Raw genomic sequence first — 27,266 nt, 5'->3', positions numbered from 1 at the left:
AAAGTGTTTTTTCAGGTTACCTTCCCTTGGTGAAAAAAGACCAATGTGGCAGGCAAAACAAAAAGTTCAATATTGAACTTCAGGATAGAAGTTTGCTTAAAATGGGTGCTGATCTCAATTATTATGTGTGATTTCTCTACACTTGGTTTCCAGTAAGATACAGGTAAAGGATACATGAACAGGAATGAAGACACACACACAGAGACAGGTATGTAGACAATGACACACACTGACAAGCGGTAATTCAAAGACACTTAAAGCAGAAAGAAACTATACATTTCACCCATGGTGGGGCTTAATAAAGTGGAGGAAAAAAACACTATGTTGCAGGGAAATCTATCACTGCTACAATATTTTGCCCAGGGCTACATTTAATTATGTGTGTTTTTACTACTTGATAAACCCTACATTGGATGAAGTGCAGAAAGTGTCTCTGAATTATCATACAAAGAGACACTTAAGGTTAAAACTGACAAAGAATGCCATTAAATTATTACTTACCTGGTGGTCATAATGAGCTGCAACGTGAAGTGGGGTAACACCATTTTTGCCCTGAGCATCAACAGGGGCATCCTTCTGAAGCAGCAGTCGAGCAACCTTCATGTTACCATATTTTGCTGCCAAGTGTAGAGGTGTAAATCCTTTCTTTGTTGTTGAAGCAAGGGAAGCACCATGTTCTAGTAGGACACTAGCCACTTCCTCTTGGCCTTCCTTGGCAGCAATATGTAATGCAGTGTAATGGTCCTTAGTAGTAGCATCAACTGCAGCTCCATGTTGCAGTAGCAACACTACAATATCACTGTTGCCAAGGCGAGAAGCAATATGCAAGGCAGTTTGCTGTTCCTGGTTAACATAAAAAACAACTGGTATAACTACCTACACACACACACACACACACACACACACACACACACACACACACACACACACACACACTCAAAGAGAGAAAATGTAAAACTTTGTGTTATTATTAACCAGTAAAACATTTCCATATATGATATATTATGGGAGTAAAAGTAGGAATGTCAGTGAAGTTACCCTTTCTGGTATCTCAGGAAAGGGTCAAGTGGTCTAAAGATGGTAGGTAAGACACATAGGCAACAGTTAGGCAACTTTATTCCGAAACGTTTCGCCTACACAGTAGGCTTCTTCAGTCGAATACAGAAAGTAGGCAGGAACAATAGAGATGTGAAGACGATGTAATCAGTCCATCACCCTTGAAGTCGTAGAATTTGAGGTTGTCAGTCCCTCAGCCTGGAGCAGTTCAGTTCCATAGTCAGGAACTATCTATGGAACTGAACTTCTCCAGGCTGAGGGACTGACAACCTCAATTTCTATGACTTCAAGGGTGATGGACTGATTACATCGTCTTCACATCTCTACTGTTCCTGCCTACTTTCTGTATTCGACTGAAGAAGCCTACTGTATAGGTGAAATGTTTCGGAATAAAGTTGCCTAACTGTTGCCTATGTATCTTACCTACCAACCTGTCGGTATTGTATACCATTTTGATGTTGGTCTAAAGATATAGTTACAGCACATATACACCTTATAAACTATTTTTATATGCATCTGCTGAACATAAAATCATAAGAGTATTTAAGCTGGAGAAAAATACTTACTCTAGCTCTAGCATCCACTTGAGCACCATTTCTTAAGAGGATGCGGATGATGTCTGTCTGGTTTGCTCTGGCAGCCAGGTGTAGTGGTGTCTCTCCTCTCACAGTAGGCACATCAGCAGAGGCTCCATGTTGAATAAGGTAGATCACAATGTTCATGCAGCCCATAAAGGATGCTACATGAAGAGGGGTCAAACCTGACTGTATTAAAAAGGAAGAAAAATAAAAGAATTATTTTCAAGTAAAATCAAATTAACGTTCTCGTCTCACTGAATGAATGGCTTAAACTCACAGAAAGTCAGTCCCAAAACTAACAGGTCAGTGCACAGTCTACTGTACCATGATGGCTTAATAATATTTGCCCAATTATGCGTGTGTCTATACACTATAGGAAGGCTTGCCATGGAGTAAACCCCACATTTAGTGAGTTCTTTACAATTGTTCCATTACAATTTCACAAGTCACTCTAACTTCTTCAAGATGAGGATGAGAGAAGCAAGGGACACTGAGGAAAAAAAGGAGAAATGGGAAAAGGGAAGTATTCGAAAAAGATGTATAAGAAGATGATAAGAGTGCCTCAATGATAACTAACCAAATGGTAAATCTTTAGGAAGCACTCATTATTTATAAACCTTCAACAGGAATGTGGGATCAGGTACAAACTGAGCTAAAAGTGAATAACAAGATCCTAAATACTGGTACAGAACTGCATATATGAGTAGATTTCTCAATGATTTTTTATTCCTAAGTGGTTCATCAAATCACACAGTAATAGCTTTTCATAATGAAGTAATTCAAAATGAAGAAAAGTAATATAATATTTTGGAGAATTTCTTGCCTGTTTTTCCTAAGACTGTTTTTAATGGAAACAGCTCTCATCTACAACACAAGAACTGGGCACATGACATCATTAAAAACTGATAATTTATGTTATTCCCAAATAAGCAAGAACTGATAAACTGATAAGTCTCACTTTAGAGATAGAGTACTGCAGTTAATATACTGCATAAATTAGATTGGAATGAGAAAAAACATATGGTTGTTATGACTTGATGTACAGTTGGAGTGTTAGCAAGTTAATATTAATGAGTGTTCTATTTGAGTGTGAGGAAGATAACATTAATGAGTGTTCTGTTTGAGTGTGAGGAAGATAACATTTATGAAGGGATTCAGGAAAACCAATCAGCTGAATAAAGTCATAGAGGTGCAAAGGGCAGTGCCTGCACTGAAGAAAGGGTGATGTTTCAGTTCAAGGGTGATTAGCAAGACAGTGACTGAATGAAGGATGGTGAATGTGTTTCCTTCTCTGAGTCACACTGCCATAGTGGGAGATGGCCACTGAGGTAAAAAAAGAAAACTTTTTTTTTTTACCTGAATGGCTTTCTCCTGTCAAGGCAGGGTGATCCAAAGAAATTTAAATTCAAATTCATTATTTCCATGTGATACACCGTTTGTACAAAAATGGACGACATTTAATACAGCACACAGAAAGCCCCTGGTTATGCAGAGAATTTGGGGAAAGCATAAACCAAGCTTAAAACTAATAGGACAATAAACATTTTACATATATGTATATAAAGACATAAACGATGTACACATAAAATTAATTCACTGAATAAGATACAGATGTATATACAAGTACATAAAAGCATAGTATGGTACATGACAATAAGAAAAATTAGTTAGGTTAAGTTCAGTGAAGTAAGTTTACAGGTACAGTTTTTTACATTAGGTGACATTCAATACAATAACATACATTCTCAATTGTTTATTCAATTGCTGTTATGCCAGAAGAATGCTGCACTTACAATTCAGATTACCCTGACTGCAATATTCCATCCCTCCTTCAGAGTGAAACATGCCCTTTCCACCTCCAGGACTCAAGTCTGGCTAACCATTTTTTCCCAAATCATTTCAAAAATTTGATCTCATTCAAACTCAAACAGCACATCTGTTAAAAGTCACTTATTTCCATTCACTCAGTATATACAGCATATAGAAAATATAGTACGATTTAAAAAAAAAAAAAAAAAAAAGAAGAAATATAGTTACCTCTGTAGTAGCCTCAATGCTAGCACCGTGTTTGAGAAGCAATTCCACCACCTTAATACGGTTCTTCTTACATGCAATATGCAGAGGTGTGAAACCATTAAGAGCACGAGAATTTGGATCTGCTTTACGATCAAGTAGCAATTTTGCCACTCGCACATGTCCACAGTGAGCTGAAAGAAATTATGAAGTCATGAAATAAACAACTATATACTGAATTACTGGAATAAACTATCTTTAAAAAGGGACATGTTGAGTGAATGCATGGGGAGTTTTGAATCAAGTGTGAGAGTAATGGTGGTTGGGGATTTCAATGCTAAAGTGGGTAAAAATGTTATGGAGGGAGTAGTAGGTAAATTTGGGGTGCCAGGGGTAAATGTAAATGGGGAGCCTTTAATTGAGCTATGTGTAGAAAGAAATTTGGTAATAAGTAATACATATTTTATGAAAAAGAGGATAAATAAATATACAAGCTATGATGTAGCACGTAATGAAAGTAGTTTGTTAGATTATATATTGGTGGATAAAAGGTTGATGGGTAGGCTCCAAGATGTACATGTTTATAGAGGGGCAACTGATATATCGGATCATTATTTAGTTGTAGCTACAGTTAGAGTAAGAGGTAGATGGGAAAAGAGGAAGGTGGCAACAACAAGTAAGAGGGAGGTGAAAGTGTATAAACTAAGGGAGGAGGAAGTTCGGGCGAGATATAAGCGACTATTGGCAGAAAGGTGGGCTAGTGCAGAGATGAGTAGTGGGGGGGTTGAAGAGGGTTGGAATAGTTTTAAAAATGCAGTATTAGAATGTGGGGCAGAAGTTTGTGGTTATAGGAGGGTGGGGGCAGGAGGAAAGAGGAGTGATTGGTGGAATGATGAAGTAAAGGGTGTGATAAAAGAGAAAAAGGTAGCTTATGAGAGGTTTTTACAAAGCAGAAGTGTTATAAGAAGAGCAGAGTATATGGAGAGTAAAAGAAAGGTGAAGAGAGTGGTGAGAGAGTGCAAAAGGAGAGCAGATGAAAGAGTGGGAGAGGCACTGTCAAGAAATTTTAATGAAAATAAGAAAAAATTTTGGAGTGAGTTAAACAAGTTAAGAAAGCCTAGGGAAAGTATGGATTTGTCAGTTAAAAACAGAGTAGGGGAGTTAGTAGATGGGGAGAGGGAGGTATTAGGTAGATGGCGAGAATATTTTGAGGAACTTTTAAATGTTGAGGAAGAAAGGGAGGCGGTAATTTCATGCACTGGCCAGGGAGGTATACCATCTTTTAGGAGTGAAGAAGAGCAGAATGTAAGTGTGGTGAAGGTACGTGAGGCATTACATAGAATGAAAGGGGGTAAAGCAGCTGGAACTGATGGGATCATGACAGAAATGTTAAAAGCAGGGGGGAATATAGTGTTGGAGTGGTTGGTACTTTTGTTTAATAAATGTATGAAAGAGGGGAAGGTACCTAGGGATTGGCGGAGAGCATGTATAGTCCCTTTATATAAAGGGAAAGTGGACAGAAGAGATTGTAAAAATTATAGAGGAATAAGTTTACTGAGTATACCAGGAAAAGTATACGGTAGGGTTATAATTGAAAGAATTAGAGGTAAGACAGAATTTAGAATTGCGGATGAGCAAGGAGGCTTCAGAGTGGGTAGGGGATGTGTAGATCAAGTGTTTACATTGAAGCATATATGTGAACAGTATTTAGATAAAGGTAGGGAAGTTTTTATTGCATTTATGGATTTAGAAAAGGCATATGATAGAGTGGATAGAGGAGCAATGTGGCAGATGTTGCAAGTATATGGAATAGGTGGTAAGTTACTAAATGCTGTAAAGAGCTTTTATGAGGATAGTGAGGCTCAGGTTAGGGTATGTAGAAGAGAGGGAGAATGCTTCCAAGGAAAAGTAGGTCTTAGACAGGGATGTGTAATGTCACCATGGTTGTTTAATATATTTATAGATGGGGTTGTAAAAGAAGTAATTGCTAGGGTGTTCGGGAGAGGGGTGGGATTAAATTATGGGGAATCGAATTCAAAATGGGAATTGACACAGTTACTTTTTGCTGATGATACTGTGCTTATGGGAGATTCTAAAGAAAAATTGCAAAGGTTAGTGGATGAGTTTGAGAATGTGTGTGAAGGTAGAAAGTTGAAAGTGAACATAGAAAAGAGTAAGGTGATGAGGGTATCAAATTTAGATAAAGAAAAATTAGATATCAAATTGGGGAGGAGGAGTATGGAAGAAGTGAATGTTTTCAGATACTTGGGAGTTGAAGTGTCGGCGGATGGATTTATGAAGGATGAGGTTAATCATAGAATTGATGAGGGAAAAAAGGTGAGTGGTGCGTTGAGGTATATGTGGAGTCAAAAAACGTTATCTATGGAGGCAAAGAAGGGAATGTATGAAAGTATAGTAGTACCAACACTCTTATATGGATGTGAAGCTCGGGTGGTAAATGCAGCAGCGAGGAGACGGTTGGAGGCAGTGGAGATGTCCTGTCTAAGGGCAATGTGTGGTGTAAATATTATGCAGAAAATTCGGAGTGTGGAAATTAGGAGTTAATAAAAGCATTAGTCAGAGGGCAGAAGAGGGGTTGTTGAGGTGGTTTGGTCATTTAGAGAGAATGGATCAAAGTAGAATGACATGGAAAGCATATAAATCTATAGGGGAAGGAAAGAGGGGTAGGGGTCGTCCTCGAAAGGTTGGAAAGAGGGGGTAAAGGAGGTGTTGTGGGTGAGGGGTTTGGACTTCCAGCAAGCGTGCATGAGCGTGTTAGATAGGAGTGAATGGAGACGAATGATACTTGGGACCTGACGATCTGTTGGAGTGTGAGCAGGGTAATATTTAGTGAAGGGATTCAGGGAAACCGGTTATTTTCATATAGTCGGACTTGAGTCCTGGAAATGGGAAGTACAATGCCTGCACTTTAAAGGAGGGGTTTGGGATATTGGCAGTTTGGAGGGATATGTTGTGTATCTTTATACATATATGCTTCTAAGCTGTTGTATTCTGAGCACCTCTGCAAAAGCAGTGATAATGTGTGAGTGTGGTGAAAGTGTTGAATGATGATGAAAGTATTTTCTTTTTGGGGATTTTCTTTCTTTTTTGGGTCACCCTGCCTCGGTGGGAGACGATCGACTTGTTGAAAAAAAAAAAAAAAATTAATTAAAACATTCTTTCCCCTCCATTTCATGCATATCGCCAGTTTTTTAATTACACTCACTTGGGCTTATACAGCTCTCTTTCCCCAACTTTCTGAAACCTATTTTACTCCAAGAACTCCATACACTCTTCAGTTTCTCAGTCCCAAAGCCCAAAACCAGTTACAAGTGCATAGAAGGTGTGCACTCTGAACGAAATAGCCATACCAGAAAAAGCAGCAGACTGGCATGTAGAAAACTAAAAAAAAAAATTAAAACCAATCAAAGAACAATGAAAGTAGGTGTGCTCATCACCACTATAGATGAATACACTTGCTGCCACAATATATGCCACCAATGTGAAACTACCAAACTTAAAATGTCTCTTGCTCTCTTATCTCTGTATTATGCATCATTACCTAAAGCCTCATACTCAGCCAATATCAGCAATGAAGACTCACCAAAGAATTCAAGATCTGCCAACTCAAGCACCAACTAAAGACAACAAACATTACACAATGGTGAGAATAGGCTCAATACAGATTCCACCATTCTTAGGATGACCCAATGAGTGAAGCACCAAAGATGAACTGCAGATATTCATAAAAATCAAGGGAAAACAATAAAAAATGAAGAGACAAGAATCAATAACTGAGAGAAAGAAATGCAAAATTTTCACCACTGTCAGAAAAAATGCATGAATCAGAAGCTTCCCTTGAAATAGATATTTAAATCACTATACAAATAATTAAAGAGTTTCAAATCAAAATGCTCAAGAAATATGTCCTTTATGATGCCAAATAACCAGATAAAGTGAAACAACAACTGCCAGTGTTATTATCATAACAGCCATGAGAAGAGAAGAGTGTGTAAACATGTGCACCTAATGAAATTAAATTTTTTTATATTTATTTCCACTGTATTAAAAAAGTTTACAAAATAGTTTATACTAAAATGATACTGCCTGAAAAACCAAACAGTATAAACAATCCTATGTCTAACATATCTGTTCCAGCCATATAAACTCCCATCTCTTGGTGAATCTACACATATGAATAATGATCCTTAAACAAACACACTATCTAATATATTTAGTAATCAATATGCTGCAGACAAAGCCTGCAAATATTAAACATTAAACTTTACCAAAAAACAGTCTTTACCAGCAACATGAAGAGCAGTAAGAAAATCTACTGTAACATCATCAACAGGAGCTTTATGGTAAAGAAGGATGCGTGCAGCATCAACATGGTCACCCTGTGAAGACATGTGAAGAGGAGCCAACCCATTCTGCAAAGAACAACAATATCCAATTATAATCAACAATATTATGCATCTCATTTACATATTTCAAATTATAAACACAATCTGACCAACAAAAGTTCTACTCATTAAATATCACTAACATTTTACTCAAATTTTTAAACATGCATTTATAAATGTGAAGTATTCTCTCCAATTTATCTATGAAAATAAAGAGAAAAGTTATATCTGTTTACAGAAATATTTAATAAGCTTTCACAATTCCATAAATTTATACACATTATTTATAGTCTGTACAATGTAGAGCATCTAACCCCTTGATTGTCGAAACCCCAAATCCTGAGATGTCTTCTAGTGTCGAAAATTTATTGAAAAAAAAAATCTTATGAAATGATAGAGAATCTTTTCCCGATGGTAATGACACCAAAAAAATAAAATTTGATGGAAAACTTACGGAATTACGCTCTCGTGAAGTTAGTGATATTTACAAATCGGCTATTTCGCCCACTTTGAGCCCTATTTTCGGCTAATTCCATTGTTCCAGTTGACCACACTCGTAGCTATTTCTTTAGAACTCCATTTTTCTATCGATCGAGTACAAGAAACTGCCCATTTACCAATTTCAACTACCCAATAACGTGGTCAGAAATTTGCAATTTGGCCAATTTCACGAAAATTTAAAAAATATGCTAATTTCAAAATAGGGTCCAGAATGAACAATGCAGACATTCCTGGCTCTAAAATAACATTTTCTCTGTTCATCAGTCACGTCTCCAGGCCCCTCTGATATTACTCTTGCTTTCTATTTTGAATTTTTATTCAAACAAAAAATAGATTTACTGTTATGCAGACTACTGCAATATTGTAATAATTGTATAAATAATGTCAAGACTGCATATTAGAATGGCTAGTTGAACATTTATTGGACAATGACATCATTTGTTTACTTTTGAACATCGGCAAAAATCAAACATTTCCCCTACTTTGAGCTCCATTTCAAGGTTCTTTTCATAGTAAAACCAATCAAAATCGTCTTTATTTCTATAATATGTTTTCCATTCTATCAAATGAGACCAAGAAAACGAGAATACAACCATAAATACTACATGAAAATACATCACAAAGTCAGCATTTTAATTAAAAAAAAAAAACGATCGGAGTTTTTTTTTTCTCATTATGCACTGAGTGCTGCAGGATTTTTTTATATGGTGCACACTAACCACACAGACCCATTCTCTCACATGTGGGCCTACCAGCTTTCTCCTGCTTGATTTTAAGCCGCTAGAATTTATGAGTATATACTATATGTCAAACATGGTGGCTTGTAAGACGTATATATACGACCGAAACAGTCTAAGGGTTAAATCTGTTGAGCTTAAGCTTGCCCTTTCAAATAATGTTAAACATAAATAAATGCTCTTTCAGGTATAAAATATGTTAAAAATGCCACCCGAAGCAATAGTTTACAATATGTAAATTATCTTTACAAGTGTGCACTATTTGTACAAATGTGCATAAATTCTAAAACTATTAGAAAGAGGCATAAACAATGAACTTCAGTACACTTCACCACAAAATTATGAAAGAAAATACTAGATAATGCTTTAATTATCTATTAGGATTTTAAATTTTATTATTAGTTTAGCACCAAAAACCAATATCCTCATGACTTGGAGTATGTTGAAATTTACAAATCTTGTAATTGTGTACATTTATTTTAGTCAATATAACTGCAGTGAGGAGGAGGAAGAGGAGGCTGGGGACAGTGGTAATGTCTTGTTTGAGGGTGATGTGGGGTGTGAATATTATGCAGAGAATTTGTAAAGTGGAGATAAGAAGTTATGGGGTTACTGAAGGTATAATTCAGAGGACAGAGGAGGGTTGTTGAGGTGATTTGGGTATTTAGAGAAGATAAAGCAAATTAGGATAATTAAGAGGGTATATAAATATGGGGCAGAGAGAAGGAAGGGTAGTTATCATCCCAGGAATGGTTTGAGGGAGGACTAAAGGAGGTTATGAGTGCTAGGGGCTTGAACATCCAATAGGCTTGTGTAAACCCATTAGATAGGAGTGTGTGGAGGCAAGTGGTTTTTCTTGATTTGATGTGCTGTTAAAGTATAAACAAGGTAATATTTACGAAAGAATTCAGGGAAACCGAAACGTACAATGCCTGCACTCAATTGAGTGAATAACAATGGATAAGTTTCATTTTTTGGATAACCCTACCTTGGTGGGAGACAACCAGGGACATTAAAAAGGGGATAAGAAAAGCTAAAAGGGACTATGAAATTAAAGTTGCTAGGGATTCTAAAACTAATCCAAAAAGTTTTTTCCAGGTATATAGAACAAAAGTCAGAGATAAGATAGGTCCCCTTAAAAATAACTATGGGCATCTTACTGACAAAGAGAATGAAATGTGCTCGATTTTAAATAATTATTTTCTCTCGGTTTTTACACAGGAAGACACTAATAATATTCCGGTAATTAATTTTTATAGTGGATCAGAAGAAGATAAATTATGTAACATCACAGTCACTAGTGAAATGGTTGTGAAGCAGATAGACCGACTGAAGCAAAATAAGTCACCGGGTCCTGATGAGGTTTTTTCAAGGGTTCTTAAGGAATGCAAAATGGAAGTCTGTGAACCATTAACTAATATTTTTAATTTATCTCTTCAAACAGGTGTAGTGTCTGATATGTGGAAGATGGCTAATGTAATTCCTATTTTTAAAACAGGGGACAAGTCGTTACCGTCAAATTACCGCCCAATAAGCCTGACCTCAATTGTAGGCAAGTTGCTAGAGTCAATTATAGCTGAGATTATAAGAAGCCATCTCGATAAGCATAGCTTGATTAATGATACTCAGCATGGATTCACAAGAGGCCGGTCTTGTCTAACTAATTTATTAACTTTCTTCAGTAAAGCTTTTGAGGCTGTTGACCACGATAAAGAATTTGATATTGTTTACTTAGATTTTAGTAAGGCATTTGATAGAGTTCCGCACCAAAGACTGTTGAAGAAAGTAGCAGCTCATGGCATTGGGGGGAGGGTGCTCTCGTGGATCGAGTCATGGCTCACAGACAGGAAGCAGAGAGTGTCCATAAATGGGGTTAAATCCGAGTGGGGATCAGTAACAAGTGGCGTTCCACAGGGATCAGTCTTGGGCCCGTTGTTGTTTATAATATATATCAATGATCTTGATGAAGGAATTGCTAGTGATATGAGCAAATTCGCCGATGACACGAAGATAGGTAGGATAATTGATTCAAACGTAGATGTTAGGGAACTTCAGGAGGATTTAGACAAACTCTACTCTTGGTCAGAAAAGTGGCAGATGCAGTTCAATGTGGATAAATGCAAGGTTCTGAAGCTCGGGAGTGTCTATAACCCTAGCACTTATAAGTTAAATAATGTAGAACTTAGCCATACAGATTGCGAAAAGGACTTGGGGGTTATGGTAAGCAGCAACCTTAAACCAAGACAGCAATGCCTAAGCGTACGTAATAAGGCAAATAGATTACTGGGATTTATATCAAGAAGTGTAAGCAACAGAAGTCCAGAGGTCATACTGCAGCTTTATACATCATTAGTAAGGCCTCACCTAGATTATGCAGCTCAATTCTGGTCTCCATATTACAGAATGGACATAAATTCGTTAGAAAACATTCAGCGTAGGATGACTAAATTAATACATAGCATTAGAAATCTTCCTTATGAAGAAAGATTGAAGACTCTTAAGTTACATTCACTTGTTAGACGAAGAATGAGGGGAGACCTGATCGAAGTGTATAAGTGGAAGATAGGTATTAATAAAGGGGATATTAACAAGGTCTTGAGGATATCTCTCCAAGAGAGAACCCGCAGTAATGGATTTAAATTAGATAAGTTTAGATTTAGAAAGGACATAGGAAAGTATTGGTTTGGAAATAGGGTAGTTGATGAGTGGAACAGTCTACCTAGTTGGGTTATTGAGGCTAGGACTTTGGGTAGTTTCAAATTCAGGTTGGATAAGTACATGAGTGGGAGGGGTTGGATTTGAGTGGGACTTGCACATCGGAGTTTGTTTCTTGGGTGGCATTGAAAATTGGGTTGGGCAAATGTTTTGTTAGTGGGATGAATTGTAAAGGACCTGCCTAGTATGGGCCAACAGGCCTTCTGCAGTGTTCCTCCTTTCTTATGTTCTTATGTTCTTATGTGTTAAAAATATAAGGAAAACTGTGGATTTTAATTTTAATCTTTTTTGGTGTTAGGTATTCATCTCAACTGAGATTAAATTTTAAATAGCTTTTGGGGTAATAACACATTATACAAAAAAATAAGTGTTAGTTTCCAACTCAAATCAATGAGCCAACCCTAAATATACCTAGTCTCAAGCATTATGGGCCAACAGCCTAGACAGCCAGCTTTAGAGGAGCCCCATAGAAAAGACCCATCCCTGCCTGGCCCATGGTGGATAACACACACGACAATATCAACAGGGTACAGTAGGAGGTGAAAGGCAAATTACTTTGCTTGAGTTCAACAGAATATCAGGCAGAGTGGAAGTGTACAATGTGGTATGGTTGTACTGTATCAAATTCACTCTTAAATCATAAAAAAAATGAATTTCATTTTGGAAAATCTCAGATTTTTCTGAATAAGAGATATTTCTGATTTATAATAATAAAAGTTTACAATAATTCAGACATCCCCCAGTCTGAAAAAAAAGAGGAAGTGCTGTGTTGAAACAATAAAAGAAATTTTAAAGTTACATACATATGTATGTACAATTTTAAAATTAGCACTAAATATTTACCTTGGTCTTACTCGTAATTGGTGCACCCTTTTCTAGCAGCATATCAACAACAGTCTCGTGTCCTGATCTTGCAGCACAGTGAAGAGGTGTCAGCCCATCTCTGGTCTTAGCCTCATAGTTAGCACCTTTGTCTATCAGCAGCGATACCATATTTCCTTTACCCCACTTGGATGCAACATGCAGGGGTGTAATTTGGTGCTGTTGATCAAATAATTTAAATAAATTTCAAATAATAGTAACACAGTCACGTGTAAATTGCTTGGAAATTTGAAAATAATTATTCACACAGAATGTAAACTATGCTAACTTACAAAACTTATTACTTTATCACTAAATTGTATTCAGTTTGAAAATTAATACACTTCTAGTTTCTCCACCTCTTCCTTCTACATTAAACTGCAAAACCTCACCAACCTTAGCTATGTAGTTGACATCAGCCCCACGCTGAATCAAGAGGTTAGCAATATTTTCGTTGCCATAGTGAGCAGCAATGTGCAGTGGTGTGAACCCTGATTTGGAGGTGACATCAGGGTTGTGGTCAGTATGAAGAAGTAATGCTGCAGCTTTAGTGTCGTCCTTTTTAGCAGCAATGTGAAGAGCAGGGAGGCGCACCTTGCCTCGTGTGTCGTTTTCCAGCAAGACTGCCACAACTTTGTCGTGTCCCTGCTGAAGAGCAACTGCCAATGGGGTGAACCCATCCTGGAAAAAAATCATAATAAATAAATATGTGATCACAATCAAATAAATTACTATATGTACTATTTGTTAAAAAAAAAAATCAACATGAAAGAGAGACTTGTAATCAAAATGTTAACTTAATGAAGTATGTACTTGCTTATCTAAAAAAAATAAAATACAAAAGATTCACATTTATCCCACAAATAAGAGGTGAAGCTTTATGCAACATTTCAGTGATAGTATTCCAGGATATATCAAAGAGTCATCTGAAATCCCATCTTCAATTTGTAGGCTAATTATAAATTGTTCCAGCCACAATATTATGACTCTTATTCCTCAAATATAAAAGTTGGTTATAAGACTCATAACATAGCTAAGATGTACAGTAAATTTGCAAATACAGTATTATATAGTATTTAGTACAATCAGTCCTTGCTTTATGAATATGTTTTATAACTTATTAATAATCATGGTTGCTACAAGGAAGTTCTAGAAATCATGATGAATCTACCAAAAAATGTTCTAGGAAGCTTATGACATTAGAAAGAAAGGTTGAAATAATAAAATTTAATGATAATGGAATGAGAAACTGTGATTTTTAGGTCATTCTGGAACTTTACCCCAAATACAGTGGAACCTCGGTTTTTGTATGCCCTAGTTTGTATGTAAAACTATAGTTATTCTCTATAAAATGTTATTTTTGTTAATATTTTTGGGTGTCTGGAATGGATTAACCCTTTCAGGGTCGAGAGGCCCTCTCCTAAATTCGTTCTCAGGGTCGAAAATTTTTCGGAAAAAAAAAATTATTTTTCCTTATGGAATGATAGAGAATCTTTTCCCGATCATAATGACACCAAAAGTATGAAATTTGATGGAAAACTTACGGAATTATGCTCTCGCGAAGTTAGCAGTCTCGACGATGTTTACGCATCGGCGATTTCGCCCACTTTGAGCCCTATTTTCAGCCAATTTCAGTGTACTAGTCAACAAAAATCATATGTATTTTGCTAGAACTCCATTTTTCTATCGAATGAGTACAAGAAACTACCCATTTACCGATTTCAACTATCCAATAAAGTGGTAAGAAATTGGCAATTTTGCCAATTTCACACAAATTTCAGAAGATGCCAATTTCCAAATAGGGTCCAGAATAAGCAAGACAAACATTCCTGGCACTAAAATAACATTTTCTCTGTTCATTAGTCACATCCCCAGGCCCTTCTTACATCTCTTTTGCTTTCCACTTCGAATTTTTATTCTCATAAAAAATAGAAGATTTACTGTTATGCAGACTACTGCATTAGTATAGAAATGGTGTAGAAATGGTATAAATAATATCAGTGCACTTGTGAAAGAATATCAGACTCACCAGCTGACATGTATTGGATGCTTGGCATGATATGTTTACTTTTGAAATTTGGTAAAAATTGAACATTTCTGCTAGTTTGAGCTCAATTTCAAGGTACTTTTCATTATGAAACCAATCAAAATCATCTCAATTTCTGTAATATGTCTTCCATTCTATAAAATGAGACAGGAAAACTAGAATACAACCATAAAACCATAAGAAAATACACTGCAAAGTCGCTGTTTTAAACCAAAAACACGGTCAGAGTTTTTTTTTTTTCATTATGCACTGTGTGCTGCAGGATTTTTTTTATAGTGTGCACACTGACTACACAGACCTATTTTTTCATATGCAGGCCTACCAGCTTTCTCTCACTAGATTTGCAGGCACTAGAATTTAGGCGTTCTAGTACGTCAATAACCCTGGTGTGTAAGCCGTATTAGTACGTCGGAAACCCTGAAAGGGTTAATTGGTTTTACATTTTATAAAGAATAACTATAGTTTTACACACAAACTAGGGGATACGAAAACCAAAGTTCCACTGTAGAGTCATACCCTGTCCTATGTCATTATTCGGTTTCAAGAGCAGTGACATAACCCGATTTTTGACAAACCAGACATAATGCCTTAGAAATGCCTTAAAATGATGACATACACCATAAAACTAGTGTAAATAACTCGCAAAAGAATATAATAATTGCTAAACCTTAAAATACCAAAAACACATTTTAGTTGTATTTTTTAAAGAATAATGAACACAATTAAAAATATTATGACATAAGCAATGATGCTGAGTGACATAAAGTTGGACATAATGACATTCATTGAACTGAAATTTACCCTAGAAAAGTGGTGTAAAGGCAAATTTGCCATAAACTGAAATGACATAAAGCAGGGTATGACTGTATAACTTTGCACCTACGAGAAATAGTAAACTGAATTACAAAATTTTTATTTATATACAGAAATTAGCTTTATAAAATGTATCAAAGAACATAACTGTTCATAAGAGCAAGGACTCCCTGTGCTGTACGTATACTGTAAATAATTAAAAAATATGTATATTATGACTTTCTTCTTATTTAAAACAAACATTTTTATCAACTGTTGTATTTTTTCTAATACAATGCAAGAACTTTGGCCCATAGCTGTTTTCAAGTTAGAACTTGGTAAGATCCTCAAGTTGGTTTCTGATCAGCCAGGCTATGGTGCATAAAGTTAGTCTGTTTATGGCTAGTAGGTCCTGGTCAATCAGGGCCAGCAACTGGGAGGTGTGGCCTTTTTTTTTATTTAGCAAAACCGAATACATAAGCAGTGTGCTTGTCATGGGGTTCTTGGAAGGGAGAATGGTAGCGAAGGATACACCAATGGTTGTTATGTGAGGCATTATTATTGGTAAAAACTTGGAGAGCCCAGCCTGCCTGTCCCCTTGTCTCTAGGTCTATCAAGAAGTGAGGAAGAAATCTATCGGTGCACATGCAGGATGCAGCGAGGCTTGGCAGGGAGCCAGGCTATAAATGTACTAGCAGTATATGTGTATATCATACTACAAAAGTATTACACTGTTAGTGTGCTATAACACTAGTTAATAGGATAGCTTCATAGTGAGAACAAAAACACGGACAGTGCCAGAATTTCTATACTAATGGGGCTTAGGGGCTGACAGAATTTTTGGGAAGACTGAAGCCTCCCATAAATCCCCTTGGTGCCACCCCTGGACTAAAAGCTATGTTTCCCTGTCATATTCTATCACACAGGATGGAGTTTATATTTCATTAGAGGTTCATCGGCTACGGGAGCTGGAGAGGTTTCATTCCAGCAGTTAGAGTTACTACCACTTGAGAATTACCATCTCTCAGGATAACTTATCTCATGCCCAAGAGAAATGGAATTTATTATAAAGATATCTCCATCATCCCTAAGCAGGAGTAAGAGAAGTTACATTATTATTATTATTATTATTATTATTATTATTATTTATTATTATTGTGAATGTTACAACATGCATACAGTAAACAGAAATTGTGCCATAGCTTACTTCTGTAGCAAGGCTCTGGTTAGCATTGTTGGCCAACAGGAATCGCACGACTGAGTCATGATTCTCCTGTGCAGCCATGTAGAGTGGAGTGAATCCATTCTGAGACTGAATGTTCACCAGTGCCTGATGCTGTACAAGGACCTTTACAATCTCCTCCTGACCAGCTGCAACATATGACAAAATACTTAACACTTAGACAATAAAATGAAGATCTTGCAGTCTTGGTTTATAAATGAGCACTTGTTTTGCCAAACAAGTCCAAAGAAAATTCATAGTTGTAATGACCTTACAAAAATCATGCTGAGCAACAAAAATTAACATAACAGTACTGCAATGTCGTTAAAATACGTAAAGTGGAACAAACTAAATTTTGGTTGATGCAAGATAGGGTAAATAAGATTAATGTGCTTTATATATTATGTACTGTATGTATATATATTTTAGGAAGATTTGCTGAGGTTGCTCAGAAAGACCGGTGCAAAATTAGAAATATATATACATACCACATTTGTTTGGAAAAATACTGTATATCTATAATGCATAAGAATTTTTTTAGAAAATATCTGTAGGGGAAGGAAGGCGGGGTAGGGGTCGTCCTCGAAAAGGTTGGAGGGAGGGGGTAAAAGAGGTGTTGTGGGCGAGGGGTTTGGATTTCAAGCAAGCGTGCTTGAACGTGTTAGATAGGAGTGAATGGAGACGAATGGTATTTGGGACCTGACGATCTGTTGGAGTGTGAGCAGGGTAATATTTAGTGAAGGGATTCAGGGAAACCGGTTATTTTATATAACCGGACTCGAGTCCTGGAAATGGGAAGTACAATGCCTGCACTCTAAAGGAGGGGTTTGGGATATTGACAGTTTGGAGAGATATATTGTGTATTTTTATACGTATATACTTCTAAACTGTTCAAGGTAGTAGGTTGGTAGACAGCAACCGCCCAGGGAGGTACTACCGTCCTGCCAAGTGAGTGTAAAACGAAAGCCTGTAATTGTTTTACATGATGGTAGGATTGCTGGTGTCCTTTTTTCTGTCTCATGAACATGCAAGATTTCAGGTACGTCTTGCTACTTCTACTTACACTTAGGTCACACTACACATACATGTACAAGCACATATATACACACCCCTCTGGGTTTTCTTCTATTTTCTTTCTAGTTCTTATTCTTGTTTATTTCCTCTTATCTCCATGGGGAAGTGGAACAGAATTCTTCCTCCGTAAGCCATGCGTGTTGTAAGAGGCAACTAAAATGCCGGGAGCAAGGGGCTAGTAACCTCTTCTCCTGTATATATTACTAAATGTAAAAGGAGAAACTTTCGTTTTTCCTTTTGGGCCACCCCGCCTTGGTGGGATACGGCCGGTGTGTTGAAAGAAAGAAAGAAAGACTTCTAAACTGTTGTATTCTGGGCACCTCTGCAAAAACAGTGATTATGTGCGAGTAAGGTGAAAGTGTTGAATGATGAAAGTATTTTCTTTTTGGGGATTTTCTTTCTCTTTGGGTCACCCTGCCTCGGTGGGAGACGGCCAACTTGTTGAAAAAAAAAATCTATATTTTTTGGAATAAAAGCATAGCATATTTACACAGCATAACAACTTCTTCACAATCATTACCAGTTAGCTGATACTGTAAGTTATTTGATGTCATATTACATATGATGTCAGATTTCAACCAAAAGAATTCAAAGGCCATGAATAATATTCCACAAACAAAATTCATAATTAGTTTTAAGTTAAAAGAGCAAAAGTCATATCAAGACTATAATCACAATATAATAAAAAATTCCAGGGGATGTAAGGGTGCATTATTCAGTTTTGATTCAAGAAAAGGGGGTACTTAAATCAGCTCCAGATCCTCAGAGCACGAGCCCATCACAACGATAATAGACCCCCACTCAAGGGTCCTAATAAAAGTGCCTCTTGAGAATGAAATCTTATTTTTTTTTTAAACACAGGCCATCTACCACCAAAGCAGGGTGACCTGAGAAAAAAGAAATGCTTTCACCCTTCCTTCAGAGTATAGGCAATGTACTTCCCATCTCCAGGATTCAAGTCTGGCTAACCAGTTTCTTTGTATTCCTTTACACATGTTACCTTGCTGACACCACAACAGCATGTCAAGTCATGAAAACCTTGCTGCCACTCACTATTATCTAACACACAAACACCTGCTAGATGTCTAAGCCCCCTCACATACAAAACCTTCTTTACCCCTTCATTCAAACTTTCCTAGGGTGACCCCTGCCCTGCCTTCCCTCCACTACAGATTTATACACCCTCCAAGTCATCCTATTCTGCTCCACCTTCTCTAAATGTCCAAACCACCTCAACAACCCTTCCTCAGCCTTCTAGATCATACTTTTAGTAACCCTTATAATCTCTAAACTACAAATTCTCTTCATAATCACACCACACACTGCCCTCAGATATGACATCTCCACTGCCTCCAGCCTCCTCCTTGCTGCAACATTTACAAACCATACTTCACACCCATATAATGGGCGAACAAAAACACCTTCAGGTTTCCCAGTTATCTTATACATTAAAACATTTCAATTACATTTATTATAAAAAAAAATATTTTACATAAATCATCCATGGCCACATGAATACCTTGAGTACAAAATGCCAAGTCTCTTACCAAGGGAAGCAATGTGTAGAGCAGTATTGCCCTTCTTTGTGGCAGCATCAACATTGGCACCACGCTGTAATAACTCTCTCACAACGTTCACATGGCCCTCCTTGCTTGCCAGATGCAGAGCATTCAACCCATTCTGAAATAATAATAAAAAATTAGTCAGTTGGCAATAATGAGGAGCAATAAGATACTAATCTGAGACAAAACAATCTCAAATATGCTACAATTGTGGAGTATTTTCTTCTTATGGATGTAGTTGACTGACTCTGTTAATAAGAGCCAGCTCTATCGCTGAGAATCCGCCAGCTTCCACACAAACTCTAAACATGGTGATTATTTCCTCCACAGCAAGACTGTCAAATCAAGTACATATACCAGACACTGGCTACCTATTAATATGATGTCCTTGATGACCCCTGGTACCTGATCTTTCACCAGACAGACTAATCCAGCATACTTAGTCACTGAAAGGAGCATAGAACTGACAAGTAGGTGCTTACACTACATGTGGCAAATGATACTTGATCAGCTCTGGGACTGACTCCCATTAAGCTTCCACTGTACTTCAATTAGGTGCCTACCTTCCTTGCACAAAATTACGGATTGCAATCTACTTAATGAAAAATGTGGGGAAATGAGCATATGTACCCAAGGTCTTCTCTACCTGGGGACTCGGTGTAGTGCTTAGAGACATCAGTACAAGACACTCATTAACATCTGTCCTGCTGAATGATAAGCAGTCAATGTATCTGAATGTCAACAAATCATTATAGATGACACTTAAGTTTAACCCACACCACTAGTAACACTCACAAGGTCACAGCTCACTCCTCTGATGTAGACTCCACCTTAGGGCCAGAGGTTTACTAAATCACTGAAATTAGTCTCGATACTTTCACTCGCCCGTTCTTGAGTAGATACTGGAGCACACCTCAAATTAGCTGTCTTGGAATTAGAAGCCCAGCCCCATGTACTCCCATGCAGGACACACAGCCATGTGTGTCTTACTTACATGGAGCTAGGTTCAAAACTGACTGCACAGGCATTTAAACTTAGATGACTAAAGTGCAAGATCTGCCTTGGGCTTAGTTGTTAATACTGGCAACAAGGAGCCAATTAAGTGCTCCTGACATGTAAGAATGTCAGTCACTATGACATCCACAAATTTAAGGTTTTCAGATCTGGTGTGACATAGATCTCATTTCTAATATTGAGCCATTAAGATTCAGATACGGAAAGAAGGAAGAGGTATAGCATTCAATGGTCTCTCCTGAGGTGAGGGAAGGCCATTACAAAAAAGTCCCCTTATCCCCCCACTTGGTAGAGGGGAGATAACCAATGTGGTAACCTCAGAGTCACACAGCCATCACAAGGGAGGAGGGGGAGGTGGTAGGAATAAATTCCACCACAACAATATGTTCTGATCACAACCTTATATAAATATAAACTAGTATAAATTCACATGAACTTAAGAAAAGAGGGGTACTGCAGCAGGCCTACTGGCCCATGCTAGGCAGGTACAACTCACACCTACTACACCCATCTATGGACTTATACAAGCTAATTTTTAAAGCTGAAGGATACCCGAAGGAAGTTTTCGGGAGTCAATATCCCCATAGTCCAATCCCAGAGAGGACCTCCATTTAGATCAAGGACTAATGAAAAACGATGACACTACTGGATGCATGCAGGCCAACTCATGAACTACAGCCTGGCTGGTCAAGTACCAGCTTGAGGAACTTTTCAAGTTCTCTCTTGAAGACAGCCAAAAGTTTGTTGGTTACAGTGGACCCCCGGTTAACGATATTTTTTCACTCCAGAAGTATGTTCAGGTGCCAGTACTGACCGAATTTGTTCCCATAAGGAATATTGTGAAGTAGATTAGTCCATTTCAGATCCCCAAACATACACGTGCAAACGCACTTACATAAATAAACTTACATAATTGGTCGCATTCGGAGGTGATCATTTTGCGGGGGTCCACTGTATTTCTCTTATGCACAAAGGGAAGGTACTGAAAAGTTTGGGGCTTCTAGTATCAGTTCTTTTATAGTTCCCCTGCTTTTATTGGAGATACTATTCACCATCTACAAATAGTGAATATCAAAATGGTATACAATACCGACAGGTTGGTAGGTAAGACACATAGGCAACATTTAGGCAACTTTATTCCGAAACGTTTCGCCTACACAGTAGGCTTCATCAGTCGAGTACAGAAAGTAGGCAGGAGCAGTAGAGATGTGAAGACGATGTAATCAGTCCATCACCCTTAAAGTCATAGATTTGAGGTTGTCAGTCCCTCAGCCTGGAGAAGTTCTGTTCCAAAGTCTGGAACTAACTGAAGATCAAGCGACAGTGTTGAGACTTAAATACTGTCGGAAAGAGAGGTGCATAGTAGTAGTAGTAGTAGTAGTAGTAGTAGTAGTAGTAGTAGTGAGATTGTAGTCACTGAGAGGTCACGTCCCTCTCAGAACAAATGGTTCTCACTTGAAGAAGTTGTCCAAGGTGTTTTCTCTTCTGTACCAAGATGCCATTGAAGCCTACTGTGTAGGCAAAACGTTTCAGAATAAAGTTGCCAAATGTTGCCTATGTGTCTTACCTACCAACCTGTCGGCATTGTATACCATTTTGATATTCACTCTGTCAGACATTGCAACACAATGGCATCTTGGTACAGAAGAGAAAACACCTTGGACAACTTCTTCAAGTGAGAACCGTTTGTTCTGAGAGGGACATGACCTCTCAGTGACTACAATCTCACTACTACTACTACTACTACTCTGCACCTCTCTTTCCGACAGTATTTAAGTCTCAACACTGTCACTTGATCTTCAGTTAGTTCCAGACTTTGGAACAGAACTTCTCCAGGCTGAGGGACTAACAACCTTAAATCTATGACTTTAAGGGTGATGGACTGATTACATCGTCTTCACATCTCTACTGCTCCAGCCTACTTTCTGTACTCGACTGATGAAGCCTACTGTGTAGGTGAAACGTTTCAGAATATTTTATTTATTTTATTATCACACTGGCCGATTCCCACCAAGGCAGGGTGGCCCAAAAAAGAAAAACTTTCACCATCATTCACTCCATCACTGTCTTGCCAGAAGGGTGCTTTACACTACAGTTTTTAAACTGCAACATTAACACCCCTCCTTCAGAGTGCAGGCACTGTACTTCCCATCTCCAGGACTCAAGTCCGGCCTGCCGGTTTCCCTGAACCCCTTCACAAATGTTACTTTGCTCACACTCCAACAGCACATCAAGTATTAAAAACCATTTGTCTCCATTCACTCCTATCAAACACGCTCACGCATGCCTGCTGGAAGTCCAAGCCCCTCGCACACAAAACCTCCTTTACCCCCTCCCTCCAACCTTTCCTAGGCCGACCCCTACCCCGCCTTCCTTCCACTACAGACTGATACACTCTTGAAGTCATTCTGTTTCACTCCATTCTCTCTACATGTCCGAACCACCTCAACAACCCTTCCTCAGCCCTCTGGACAACAGTTTTGGTAATCCTGCACCTCCTCCTAACTTCCAAACTACGAATTCTCTGCATTATATTCACACCACACATTGCCCTCAGACATGACATCTCCACTGCCTCCAGCCTTCTCCTCGCTGCAATATTCATCACCCATGCTTCACACCCATATAAGAGCGTTGGTAAAACTATACTCTCATACATTCCCCTCTTCGCCTCCAAGGACAAAGTTCTTTGTCTCCACAGACTCCTAAGTGCACCACTCACCCTTTTCCCCTCATCAATTCTATAATTCACCTCATCTTTCATAGACCCATCCACTGACATGTTGCCTAAATGTTGCCTATGTGTCTTACCTACCATCTATAAAGACTTTGTAAACAGTGCAAAGTACCTCCAATAAGTAGCAGGGGTGCAAAAAGTACACTAAGAGAGAACTCACTGAGTGTCAGAGGTCCATGACTATTCAATGCCCTCCCTCCATGCATAGGGAATAAAAGAGGGAAAATTACCAACAAACCTCTGGCAAATCTTTGCAAATATACAGGGGTCTAAAGCCAGCAATGAATAACAAAATACCTTTCATCCGTGGACTGCTTACGGAGTCAAATGCAATGTTCATGGTTTTCACAGACACCCACATAAAGGATCACTTGGACAACGAAATATGGGTCCCGGATTACAACCTATACAGATGTGACAGAGTGAACAGGCAAAAGGGAGGAGGGGGGAAAGGAGGGTTGGCCTGTATATCACAGAGTCACTTATATGCTCAGAACTACTAATTGCCTCAAATGATGTAGTTGATGTTTTAGCAGTAAAGATTGAGACCCAAAACCTGGTCAATGTGGTTGTATACAAGCCTCCAGATGCAATGTCTCAACAATTCCAGGAACAGCTTTTGAAAACTGACCACTCTCTGGAAAAATCTTCCAGCTCCTGCCCCCAACATCTTGCTCCTGGGGGATTTCATCATTTCATCCTAAGGCACCTAAAATGGAGGAATATAGCAAATAATCGCTGGGTCACCATCTGGAGAAGACCCAGGCCGGAAGTACCGGCGAATCAACAAGAAGAAGCAAATAATGCTGTAGCAGAGATAACACCAGGAGGCAGCTCAGATGAAAACTCACACAAACACGAGCTTTTCAATCTCTGCACCAAATTCACCTTAAACCAGCAAATAATAGAGCCTACAAGATTGGAGAATACACTGGGCCTCATCCTCACTAACAATGATGATCGATATGAAATGTCATCGTATCAAAAACAATATACTCAGATCACAACATAACTGAGGTCCAGACATGTATGTGGGGAGCCCCAGACCGACAAAATATGACCAGTCACGAGTGGGCCTTCACTAAATTCCACTTCAATAACAAAAACATGAGGTGGGACCAAGTAAACCAAGTCCTAAATATTAACTGGGAAGATAGACTAAGCAACACAGATCCTACCCTATGTCTACAACAAATTAACTCTGTGGCACTTGAGGTATACTAAAGGCTTATTCCCTTATACAGGCGAAGGCAACGAATAACAGAGCAGCTACAAGAGGCCAATATATCTGCAATACGTAAGGTGACACTGGTCAGAGAAATAGCAAACATCAAACTAAATCTAAAGGAAACTTACAGGAGTCAAGAAATGCGAGAAGAACTAAAAGCCATAAATGAAATTGAAAGAAACCCAAAGTATTTCTTTTCTTATGCCAAATAAAAGTCTAGAACAACATCCAGTATTGGGCCCCTACTTAAACGGGATGGGTCCTACACAGACGACAGCAAGGAAATGAGTGAGCTACTCAAGTCCCAATACGACTCGGTTTTTAGCGAGCCACTAACCAGTCTGAGAGTCGAAGACCTAAATGAATTTTTTATGAGAGATAAACAGAATTTGGTAGACACACACCTATCTGATATTATCCTGATGCCAAATGACTTTGAAAAGGCAATAAATGACATGCCCATGCAATCTGCCCCAGGCCCAAACTCATGGAACTCCGCATTCATTAAGAACTGCAAGAAGCCCCTATCATGTGCTTTTAACATCCTGTGGAGAGGGAGCATGGACACTGGGGTCATTCCACAGTTACTAAAAACAACAGACAGCCCCACTCCAGAAAGGGAGCAGTAAAGCAATAGCAAAGAACTAAAGACTGATAGTGCTAACGTCCCATATCATAAAAATCTTTGAAAGGGTTCTAAGAATCAAGATCACCACAAATCTAGATATCCATCAGTTACACAACCCAGGGCAGCATGAGTTTAGAGCAGGTTGCTCCTCTCTGTCCCTGGAGGTTACCTGGAGGTTATTCCGGGGATCAACGCCCCCACGGTCCGGTCCATGACCAGGCCTCACGATGGATCAGGGCCTGATCAACTAGGCTGTTACTGCTGGCCACACGCAGTCCAACGTACGAGCCACAGCCCGGCTGATCTGGCACTGACTTTAGGTATCTGTCCAGCTCTCTTGAAGGCAGCCAGGGGTTTATTGGCAATTTCCAACTACTGGACCACTACAACAAGGTCCTGGATGCTCTAGAAGACAAACAGAATGCAGATGTGATATACACAGACTTTGCAAAAGCCTTTAACAAGTGTGACCACAGTGTAATAGTGCACAAAATGCATGATAGAGGAATAACAGAAAAATTTGGTAGATGGCTCTATAATTTCCTAACAAACAGAACACAAAGAATAGTAGTCAACAGAGTAAAGTCTGAGGCAGCTACGGTGAAAAGCTCTGTTCCACATGGCACAGTACTCGCCCCCATCTTGTTCCTCATCCTCATATCAGACAGACAGGGATATAAGCCACAGCGCAGTGTCTTCCTTTGTAGATGACACCCGAATTTGCATGACAGTGTCCTCCACTGAACACACTGCAAGCCTCCAAGCGGACATCAACCAAATCTTTAAATGGGCTGCAGACAACAATATGAAGTTCAATAATGAGAAATTCCAATTAGTACTCCGATATGGAAAATGTGAGGAAATTAAAATTTCATCTGAGTATAAAACAAATTCCAACCACACAAAAGAATGAAAAACTAATGGCAAAGACCTGGGGGTGATCATGTCAGAGGATCTTACCTTCAAGGACTATAACATTGTATTAATCGCATCTGCTAGAAAAATGACAGGATGGATAATGAGAACCTTCAAAACTAGGAATGCCAAGCCCATGATGGCACACTTCAAGTCGCTTGTTCTATCAAGGCAGGTGAAATTGCTGACCTAGAAAATGTACAGAGGACCTTCACGGCACACATAACTGATAAACCACCTCAATTACTGAGAACGCTTGAAGTTCCTAAACCTGTACTCCCTTGGACACAGGAGGGAAAGATACATGATTATATACACCTGGAAAATCCTAGGACTAGTACCAAGCTTGCATACGAAAATCACTACCTACAAAAGCAAAAGACTCGGTAGATGGTGCAACATCCCCCAATGAAAAGCAGGGGTGCCACTAGCACGATAAGAGACAACACAATAAGTGTCTGGGGCCCAAGACTGTTCAACTGCCTCCCAGCATACATCAGGGGGATTACCAATAGACCCCTGGCTGTCTTCAAGCAGGCACTGGACAGGAATCTAAAGCCAGTACCTGACCAGACGGGTTGTGGTTCGTAGGTTGGATGACGTGTGGCCAACAGTAACAGCCTGGTTGATCAGGCCCTGATCCACCATGAGGCCTGGTTACAAACTGGGCTGCGGGGGCATTGACCCCTGGAACTCTCTCCAGATATACTCCAGGTGTCTTCAAAAGGAAACTGGCCAGGTTCTTCAACTCAGTACCTAAGGAGCCTGGCTGTGGTTCACACTTGGCACTGCATGCAGCCAGTAGTAACATCTAGTCAACCAAGCCTTGACCCACCAGAAGGCCTGGTCTGAGAATAGATGTGGGGGCATTAACCCCCAAAACATCCTTCAGATTCCTTTCATATGAGAGAATTTCAGAGTGAAGGTTTGGGACCAGTCCCTCCAGGATTTTCCAGGTGTAAATTATAATATACCTTTCTCACCTATGTTCTATATTTGATCCTGTAGACTTTCCTTGAGGTACAAACTTCATAAAAAAAAAACTTTGCATGATTCTGTATTCAACTTTTTATATTGTCCCACCCAATTTTCCGACTGTTTGAAGTTAAATTTACTGAATATTCTTTCTTGCAGACTGTTTCTGAAGTTTTCATGCCTGGAAAACAGAGAGAAGGAAGAC

The 27,266-nt window shown here is 38.7% G+C and overlaps 1 protein-coding gene across 21 annotated transcripts in view; it reads right to left on the bottom strand.

The window, feature by feature from the left end:
- The window catches only part of LOC128689421 (ankyrin-2), a 989,227-nt gene that overhangs the window by 359,786 nt on the left and 602,175 nt on the right, over positions 1–27,266 (bottom strand). For all 21 annotated transcript variants that reach the window (XM_070086289.1, XM_070086299.1, XM_070086296.1 and 18 more), the window contains 8 exons: positions 19,550–19,682; positions 16,914–17,077; positions 13,264–13,548; positions 12,850–13,047; positions 7,954–8,080; positions 3,672–3,841; positions 1,623–1,820; positions 502–843 (listed from right to left, as the gene is read on the bottom strand). In XM_070086289.1, coding sequence (XP_069942390.1) covers positions 502–843; positions 1,623–1,820; positions 3,672–3,841; positions 7,954–8,080; positions 12,850–13,047; positions 13,264–13,548; positions 16,914–17,077; positions 19,550–19,682 — 1,617 coding nt within the window. The remainder of the gene's footprint in view (positions 1–501; positions 844–1,622; positions 1,821–3,671; positions 3,842–7,953; positions 8,081–12,849; positions 13,048–13,263; positions 13,549–16,913; positions 17,078–19,549; positions 19,683–27,266) is intronic.

This window comes from Cherax quadricarinatus, chromosome 18, assembly GCF_038502225.1.
Source record: "Cherax quadricarinatus isolate ZL_2023a chromosome 18, ASM3850222v1, whole genome shotgun sequence".
NCBI lineage: Eukaryota > Metazoa > Arthropoda > Malacostraca > Decapoda > Parastacidae > Cherax > Cherax quadricarinatus.
This window is presented reverse-complemented; position numbering and strand designations above follow the sequence as displayed.